Below are 9,849 nucleotides of genomic sequence, written 5' to 3' on the forward strand. Positions count from 1 at the left end.
AATGCAGGCGCCGCTCCCCCAAAGTGGCTTTTCCTACCCGTTCGCGATTTTCAGTGGCACAAAAAGGGCTCGCTGCCTCTGCTTGCGTGTTTTGAAGAGAGGTGCGTTAGTTAAAAAGATTGAGCTACAGCAACAATGCTGACCGTAATTAGAAGCCAAAACGTCATTGGGACGTAGTATTCACTCATCACCGGTTGTTTGGTTATTTAAGGTTACTAATATGTATTGGTATCTAACAATGCTAGTATTTTTTGTTGCATTAGTCACGCACGGTAAATTAAGCATGACGTTTCAAAGTTCGTTAGATAAAAGTTCCTAACTTTAAAGCTTAACTAACATCCTTTAACTTTTTTTTGGGGGGGCGGAGGGGGTGGGAATCCCGTGAAGAAAAGCAAGGGAGGTTACACTCAGTCAGCATCCTATGCTCAAACTAATGTCAGACTTGCCTCGTCGCTTGTGCATTTTAATCCTGAGTTTAAAAGATGTTTTAAAAACCGTTCTTCCTCAAAAACATTAATCTTTCCAAAGCACAGCAGTAAGTTCACCATGTTCCCCTTTCAAACTGTGCAAGGCCCTTTACCAGCCATGGGTTTATTGCTGCCGTGTATGCCAGTGCTGCAACTCTCAAGTAGATTTCTGAACCAGTTTGGGTTGGGTTTTTTTTTTTTTTGGCTGTAAAGTTACTTGTGAAACTCATTGGCAAGCTGATGGTTTGACTTTAAGTAATTTTAAGGATTTAGAGCAGTTTAATACAGCTTTCTAGCTTTTGATCAGATGGCATAAACCAGAAGCATTTTAAATGGAGAGAGCTTGTCCAACTGGGAGGACCTCCTGTGCAAAACTTCCTGTTAAATGCAGTGATAAAGAAAAGTATTGCTGTGGTGAATGTATAAACAGGCAAGGATCAATATGTAATGTGCAGAAGGTGTGAATGTTGATCAGTGCCGGTAGGGAATGGACATGTTTCTTCATTTACAAGTATATATTGTGTATTTTAGTGTTATTTCAGTTTTACAAGCAAGTACTGAAGTCAGTCCATACTTCAGGTGTTTGCTAAGCGCATGTATTGATTGTAGATTATCTTAAATAGGTATTTCAGTGGTAGAAAGAAGTAGATTATATGTGGGAAGAAGCTTTAGCATGACAATATTCTGTTTTCAAAGTTTTCTAAAATCTGCATCTTTATTAGCAGTTTATTTGACAATGCAAGTGGTTAAATAGGAGACGGGTTATATTTTTGGGCTCTTCAGCATGTTTTCCTTGAAATAGTAAAGCCCCGCATTTAAAGCTGTGTGGTTATTTCACAGATGCTTAAAGGTGTACTACTAGCATCAAACTAGAGGTTCCTAAATTGTGATGTAGTGCTCACTTCTTAGAGGTGCTTGAACACTTTGCCAGTTAAATGATAACTCATGCACATGTGCAAAGCTGCACACAGGCCAGGAAGCTGCTGATGCTCAAACAAAATAAGCTTGTGAATGTGTGTTTAAACTCTTCCTAGTATACATATTGGACAGTTTACAGTAGAGCTTGTAAAACTTAGGTATTTTAAAAGGTATTTCACCTGCAACATATGGGTAATTGTAAGTAACTGACAGAAAAGGGATTTCAAGTTATGGTAACACCAGATGAGTATGTTACTTTCATTACTGCACTTTGTTACATCATGTCTAAAACGAGACTGAAGCCCTTCAGGGCATCAACTGATCTCATGTTTCTGAAATAATACTTAGTACACTTCAGTGAACTGAAGTTAAAAAGATAGCTTTTCTTGTCAGTCTTATGTCACAATTTACCTTTCTAAATACGTCTCCTTGTTTACCAAGAACGTAAGGTGGAGTAAGCACTTTGTACTTACAAATCACTGTAGCAGACACACTAAAGTAATATATTACATGTTTCATAAATGGGAACAACTTGGTATGATCTGTTGATTTAGTATCCAATTCCAAAATAATCTGTTCCTATAGGCTGACATGATTTATAGAAGAGTATGACCTAGGAATGAGTAGAGCACCAAAAAAATTACTACTTGCTAGCCATAACAAATGCTTTTATGTTGCCTTGAAACTATATGGTGTATCATGCTTATCTTATTGTTGTTGATATATGAATCTGAATAATATGTCATTTTGGTTGTAGGAACTTTTTTCACAAACTTTACAGTTTGAAACAGATTGCAGAGACAGTTCAACTAATAAGTCTGCAGTGATCTGCAAAACAAAATTTTGAAACTGGGTCATTTATTGGTGCCACCTGTGTATCGATGCCATGGTGATGTTGCAACTTTGAAAGCCATTATCAGTGATCTTTTCATTAACATAAAAATGTAGGGTTAGTTACTTTCTTGGTACATTACAGAAGGTCTCCTCAGAAGTGTATGACTAGTGTTAATGCATGACACACAGGGAAACAACTCCAAGTACTGATGTTTGTTGGGCTTTTTTTAACTTGTGGTCTCACTTGAGGTATTAATGAGCTGTGTAGATGCCACAAGCATGCTTTGCTTCCTTTTACTCCTCTTGGAGATTTTTTGCTGTACTCCATATGGTAAGGAAAGGAATTGTCTTGTACTTAGATAGACAGGCTTTGGCCGACTGACTGTTATGAACGCATAACATTTCTCAGACTGCCAAGCTCTTTCTCGAAAGCACTGTAAAGGTTGAAATTATTTTTCAGATCCCAGTTCGATCTGTGGAATTACAAAACACACTGTGGAATTTGAATGCTTTTTGTGTGTGATCAAAAAGCCTCTTTGAACACAGCGTCAAGCTCAACAGTGTCAATGCTTTAATTTTCTAAGACTGTTCATATCTGGAATAATAAAGAACAACACAAACTATAATTCTCTGTTAAAGGAAAAACAAATCTTGTAAAAGGGGTGGCAAGCATCTATGCTTAGCTGAAATCTTTTGAGATCAGTCCATTGGTTTCCAGGGGGTGGGGTGAGTCAAATCTTGGAACTGAAATATTAGGTACTTGGTAAAATTTGGCTGTCAGAATTGTAGGTGTGGTATTAAAAAGTGAAGCATGGCATGGTGGTAGGCCTCAGTGATCACTGGATCAGTCTTTAAGTGCTGCAGAACTGGCATGATTAGATCCTGCTGTAATATGAATAGCTGTATTGAAATGTCCTAGTAACTGAGTTAGCAATGTTAACAGCTATTCTACACTTACATGAGATTATATTTTTCAGTTATTTGCAGTTTCCTCGACAAGCTCATTATTATCCATTTTTTCTGTTCTGTGGAAACAAATGTAATTCACGAATAAACTTCTGTAAATTAATTTCATGTTGTCACTGAAGTATTTCAGTGAATTACAACTCCGGAGGTAGTACTTGCTTAATGTGCTTGTCAGCTGGGCACTTAATTGCATGCCAGCTACAGTCAGACAGCAAAAGTATAGCTGTTGTATTTATTGAAAAGGGAGAGAGAAGTTTGCAGCGTTATTTCATAGTGATGTAGAGCTTCAGCTGCTATGGCTAACTAAGTCCAACCTCTTTTCATCTTTCTTTATCTGTTGTTCTAGGGTGACTAATAACTGTATCTTGACAATGTTTTCTCTTAAACTGTATTTCCAAAGGATCTAGCTGCTATCACTGCAGCTTGAAAATATGAAATGTTTTCAAATTGTATGGGCAAAAATAAGTATTTGGCACCATTACCAGCTGACAGCTTAATAAAGACTGTGTTGTGCTGTTTATTTATATGAAAACCAAAATATATCGCAGTAAGTAGTCAGAGACTAGAAGTGCCAAGCTTTTGACTGACAAGTCATCCTGCAGTGCCAAATACAGTAGAGAGTTTACAAACTTCCAGCGTTAAGACTGTTGTAGTCTGGTGTAGTGCCAAGAGCACTATCCAGTATTGTAAGTTTGTGTTATAGCGTGACTGAGCACTTATCTTTGGCGCTGTTTTTCTGTGAAGATGTACCTTTTAATCTTTTCTCGGAGTTTCAGGTTTCAACTTACTGCATGTTCAATTAGTAATAGTGCAACATCTCTCAGCTGTAACTAAGCTCCTAAGTAGGGTAACTGCAGAGCTATTGAGTATTAAAATGCATTTAAAAACACACACACAAAACCAGGAAACCCCAAACTTACCCTGTTCTTTAATCATTTAAAGAGAGTAACAAGTACTAATTACTTCACGGTGTTTTAGATGTGACTTACGTGGTTCTTTTTAGATCCGTGGTTCTGGTCTGATCGGAGAGTGTGAACATCAGCATCAGGGGGATTCACAGTTTGATGTCAAGTTTGTTTTATTCTTAGGATACAATCAGCTTAGGATACAATTTTCCTTTTTTGAAAGAAATAGAGTAGGGTAACTCTTCTATGAAAAGAACACTGTTCGCTGTAACCTTTGTCTTCAGTACACTTGAATAAGAACAGTCCTAGCTTACTCGCTCATTCTTTTCCAACTCTGAGAAATGAAATGTAGTATTCCTTTTTAATAATTCTTTTGGGTAATGGTCACAATGGTCACTTACCAGAGCATTGGTAACATAGCATTGTTTCCTGTTGATATGTCTGAGCATCTTTAGAGCACCTATACAGGTTTGTCCTTGAGAAAGTCTGGAATTTAACGATAAAAACCATCTCTCGAAATTTCTGTAGATTCTCATGTTCTTCTGTAATAGTAGTTAACAAGCAACACATTTGTAGACCATCTAAGCAGATAATCAACTTCGTATGTTTACAGTTGTCAAACTGTAAGGATTCCTTTTTAACAACGCTTTAAAAAAGTATGTATTATTTCACTACACCTCTCTATCCTAGTATATCAACATAGCTAGATGTCTGTTTTCTATGAAATTTATAACCACTGATGAAATAACATCACTTTCAATTTTCTCCTAATTCACTAAATTTTGCATGGAAAACTTGCAATTAGCCAAATATTCCTATGCCAAAAATTTAACTTTTACATTAGATGAATGATTTGTACTTTGGAATTGTGTCATGGGGATATACACATTGGTTATAGCTACAGGGGGCAACAGAAGGCTTAAGTGTGTTCCTAGTTCTGCCTCCCCCCAACACATCCTCTGTGTTGTGCTGTAAGAACAGGTGAGCCTTACGTTTGAAAACAGTACCAGCCACAATGCTGGGCTCACCTTCCTGTGGAGAAAACTGCTTGTTGAATCTCCAGTGGCTTGGGAACAAAATGATACTACTTGTAAAATAACAAAGAAGGCTGCTTATCCAAAACCGGAGCCTACACATGCGTAATATTTGCTTGCTTTCTTTCTCAAATCATATGTTTGTCAGGCTCCAAGGATGGCATCTGAAGCAGTTTCGGAGCACTACACTATTCCCGTATCTCCCCCCCACACCCCCTCCAGATCATGAAGGCCAGCTTCTTTTAGAGCCCTCTACTTGTTTTTTCCATTGAATGTAATCTCTCAGGAACAAATGTATTAGCCTAAATGTTGGTTTATAGATTATTATTTCCTTTTGTAGTTCTTGTTCGAATACGTAAGATAATACAACTTAGTAAAAACGTAATGGTTTGGGGTTTTTTTATACTAGTCCTGCAGCTAACAGATATGAATTATTGATTGTTTGGTCAAACACTGTTTTCATTCTTATTTCTGTGCTACTTTCCTAGGAAGCCTAACAATTAAAAAGAAGCCAGCTCAGTAGAATTTCAGATGTGGCAATGGCATCTGCTGTAATCAATTCAGTTCCTACCACTGCATCTCGTTTTGCTTTACTACAAGTCGAAAGCGATACTGATTCAGAGCCTGGAAAAGGAAGACGTGGCCGAGGTGCCAGTAAATCTCAGGCTTCAGGGGGAAGATCATCTACAAATGAGAAAAAAAGAAAGAAAAGGAGAAAAAAGAAAGAACAGCAGCAGAGTGAGGCCAATGAGGTAAAGAGATTGTCCTTTCAGTAGTGGGTAAGGTTGTTATCTGATAAATAGTCTTTGCTGTCCCTGACAAGTCATTGTTTTGTTTTTTTATGAAACAAATGCTACTTAGTCACAGACACTGCAGTTTTTTTTTTCTTTGCTTTATTAAGAATTCTTTATATAAAAGGATACTGTCTACTATACTAAGTTCAAAATTTTTAATGAGAATAAATTGCTAGGTTTTACTTTTTTGACAGCACCATTTGAATAATTAATTTCTGATGAAGAGAATGACCTTTCTAAAAAGTGATTAGTAGGAAACAATTTGTTTTCAGAGGTTTGTAGGCAGTCAGTTCAATTGCCTGCTTGGGCAGCCAGCATGCTAAAACGCAAAGGTGCTTTCAAGGTTTTTTTTCTTTTTAGGGGATAGCTCTTCTCTGTCTGAAGAGCTTTGAAATCTGGTTTCCTAAGTTGTAATTTGCAGGTTTACCCATCATGCCAGCCCCTTAATCTTTTAAATCCAGAGCCTTCCCCCCCCCCGCTTTTTTTTTCCCATGTGAATTGGGAGGTGGAATGAAGAACAGTGGTGACTTTCTGATACTGGGATTCTTAAACCTCAGATGAAATGGAAATTAAGAAGTGAGACTGAAAGAATTGTTCCAAGATTCTGGGAACTGGTATTCTAGATTGCCGTGTCTGCCAACTGATCTGAGATAATCTTTCTGCCTGAAACTGTACACATCTCCTATCAAATTTAGTATGTAAAACAAAAACCCAAACCCTTTTTTAGTATCTATTAAACCTTAAAATCTTTGAAACTTTAGTAGTTGCAGTAATGCTAAGTGATTTTTTTTCCCAGCTTTGATGCTGCTCTTTTTATATTGAAGATTAAGCTTTCAATAAGTATACCCTGATGTTTTTTTATGCCTGTCTTAACACCATCAAAACTTTTAATGCCATCAAAGTAATTGTGTGTATGCATATGCATTGCATATATTTGCAGAAATTCATTGGCATGGAAATGATACTTACTCCTGTGATGGCAGAGAGGCAAGTAAGGGCTGACTCATTTTCTTCACCACAGCATGTACTATATCTATGGCTATACTCCACTGAAATTATAAATCAGAATGGTCTGCACCAGTGTTCTTGCCAGCACTGTAATCTGAAGAAGGAAGCAGGGGTTGTAGTGCTGGTGCAGGCAGCAAGAAAGACAGCAGCGAAGCAAAAGGCAGTATGGCAAGGGACTGTTTGGAGGGAAAGGAAAACAATTCTAAAGTATCTGCATTATTGCCTGATTTTAAGTAACTTTAAGCTAAGGTGAGCTGCCATTTTAAGGAGTCATGGCACTCTGTAAACACACATTAAGGAGAACACTGTTATTGTACTTTGTTTCTCTTTGTTTCATCTTTCATCTGATAATAGCTTCTTTTTCCCTTCCAGGAGCCTTTATGTTAAGGAAATCCGTGTCTCTAAATTGATACTAGATTGTATTAATGCCTTTATTTTCACTCCAAGTAAGGACCAGAGTGTCAGTTAATGTTTAAGCTTGAGCAGTAAATGTCTTTGAGTTGCCAAATTTGCAGGTTACTTGTTCACTGTCAAATTTTATAATTATGTAAGGTATTTTTGTGATGGCACTGTTGTATCCATATGGTGCAGTGATTAAAAAGAATTCTTATTTCAGTTTCTCAAAATGTGACCAACTTCAGATTGTTGACAAACTGTAAGGACTGTCTACGTTGTTCTTTTTCTACCTGGACATCTAGTTCCTCTGCTTGCCGATGCCAAATCTGTGTATACTATCTTTTCTTTGGCATTATATTCAATTCGGGTCAGGTGTGAGGACACTGTAATGCCTGATCCAGCATGAAATGTGTCGGACACAGTTATCTCTTCAAATTTGTTAAAAGTATTTTCAGCTGGCAAAATATATTTACTTTTTCATTTTTTAATGTTATGTGGCTGTGGTGTTTCTCATCCACACTTTTCCATAATTTTACATTATGGTATGTACAGTGAACGATTAAACAAAAATGTATCCCAAACTACAGAGTAAGGTAAAGCACACGCATGTCTATTTGCACGTGTCTGAATGCCTTTGTTAGTCCATTAAGACTGTTTCTGTATACTTGTCAACATTTTGATTAATGTTAAAAATAACTGTTTTTCAGCTCAGAAACCTTGCTTTTAAAAAGATTCCTCAGAAATCCTCACATGGAGGCTGTCTATCTCAGCATGAACAAAAACTGCACACTGCAATGCAGAAGGACTCTCAGGAAGAAAACTGGCAGGAGTGGAGACAAAGAGATGAGCAGGTACAGCTTACTGTATTTAGCTGTCTTTGGCTTTCCTGAAATATTACTCCATGAAGTTAAATCTCATGGATAAAGAGAGGTGGCTGAAGAAGAAGCGACAAAATACTGCCACACAGAAGGGTTTCAGTGGTAATTCAGGCCACATGTTCTGTCAAATATAGTTTAGAGCCAGCACATGCTGCTGTTTGCACACCTTATAGCTGGACTGTGAATACTGGAGTATGGTGGAGGAATTTATATGATTTGGACAAGTAGAAGTACTGCCATGGAGAGATGGTGAAATGCTGTGGTGGGAACAAAGCTGGGAATATTTTGGTGGAGCAATATATGTGTATACAGTACAGATCCATAGTAAACAAGGCTTAGTAAGTTCTGTTAGGCAGGAAATAACTAGTTCCTTTCTAGGTAACAAAGAACACTTGAACTGAGTGCTAACTGTCCTTTAGCACACAAGAGTAGTGCTATCAGTGTAAGAACCTCTGTTTTTTCATGTTAGAAGATCTTTTTGGTAATAATATTGTTAGTAGGGTTCACTAACACTTGAAAGATACCACAGAGGTAAAACAAAGACTGACTGTGCCTGTATGAAGGCCAATATAATGTTTTCACTATGTTTCTTCTTGCCAAAGCTACCACAAACAGAAATTACACAGTGAAATGCACTTAATCCAAAACAGTAAAATAATCTTCACCTTGAACAAATACAATAGTTTGCTGTCCTTGTGATGTCAGTTAGGAAGCGTACTTAGAGTTAAAACTAGCCTTTTTGGTTCTTGACTTGAATTCAGCATTTAAAATACTCCTTTTTGATACTGAAGAATGTATAGTGATTTTCTTGTATGGTGTTTTAAATTATATGAATGTTCTGAATTGTTCGCAGTACTTCAACTATTTTAGGCCAAAACAGCATAGATGGACGAAGAAAGAATTTGTTTTAGTGCATTTTTTCAGATGGTGCTTAAAGAAATGTTTTGGTATGCTTTTTTCTAGACCCCTTTTAAATAATTGTCTGCTATGCACTCATTCACTGTGGATGGTTGTTTGGGCTGTCTGGTTATGCTTGAAGATGCTCTTCACAGTATTTAACTTTGCACAAATTTTTCAAGGCAAATTATCATAGAAGCAAAGAATAGCTTGGGTTGGAAGGGAGCTTTAAAGGTCATCTAGTCCAACCCCCCTGCCGTGGGCTTGGACATCTTCAACTAGATCAGGTTGCTCAGAGCCCCGTCCAACCTGACCTTGAATGCTTCCAGGGATGGGGCATCTACAACCTCTCTGGGCAACCTCTTCCAGTGCTTCACCACCCGCAGCTTAAAAAATGTCTTCCTTATATCCAGTCTAAATCTACCTTCTTGTAGTTTAAAAACCATTACCCATTCTCCTGTCACTACAGGCCCTGGTAAAAAAGCCTTCCTTCTCTAGGCTGAACAACCCCAACTCTCTCAGCCTTTCTTCATAGGAGAGGTTCCATCCCCCTGAACATTTTTGTGGCCCTCCTCTGGACCTGCTCCAACAGGTCCATGTCTCTGTTATGCTGAGGGCTCCAGAGCTGGATGCAGTACTCCAGGTGGGGTCTCACCAGAGCAGAGTAGAGGGGCAGAATCACCTCCCTCACCCTGCTGGCCATGCTTCTTTTGATGCAGCCCAGGATACGATTGGCCTTCTGGGCTGCAAGC

General features: G+C 38.0%; 1 protein-coding gene across 1 annotated transcript in view; it reads left to right on the top strand.

Annotated features, from left to right (window-relative positions):
* The first annotated feature begins 14 nt into the window (after positions 1-14).
* Positions 15-9,849, top strand: part of GKAP1 (G kinase anchoring protein 1) — a 31,334-nt gene continuing 21,499 nt past the window's right edge. The window contains exons 1-3 of the mRNA XM_009285252.1: positions 15-101; positions 5,613-5,876; positions 8,030-8,173. Of these exons, the coding sequence (XP_009283527.1) occupies positions 5,664-5,876; positions 8,030-8,173 (357 nt within the window). The 5' untranslated portion in view covers positions 15-101; positions 5,613-5,663. The remainder of the gene's footprint in view (positions 102-5,612; positions 5,877-8,029; positions 8,174-9,849) is intronic.

The sequence above is a fragment of the Aptenodytes forsteri genome, unplaced genomic scaffold (genome assembly GCF_000699145.1).
Source record: "Aptenodytes forsteri isolate BGI_AS27 unplaced genomic scaffold, ASM69914v1 Scaffold151, whole genome shotgun sequence".
Classification (NCBI taxonomy): Eukaryota; Metazoa; Chordata; class Aves; order Sphenisciformes; family Spheniscidae; genus Aptenodytes; species Aptenodytes forsteri.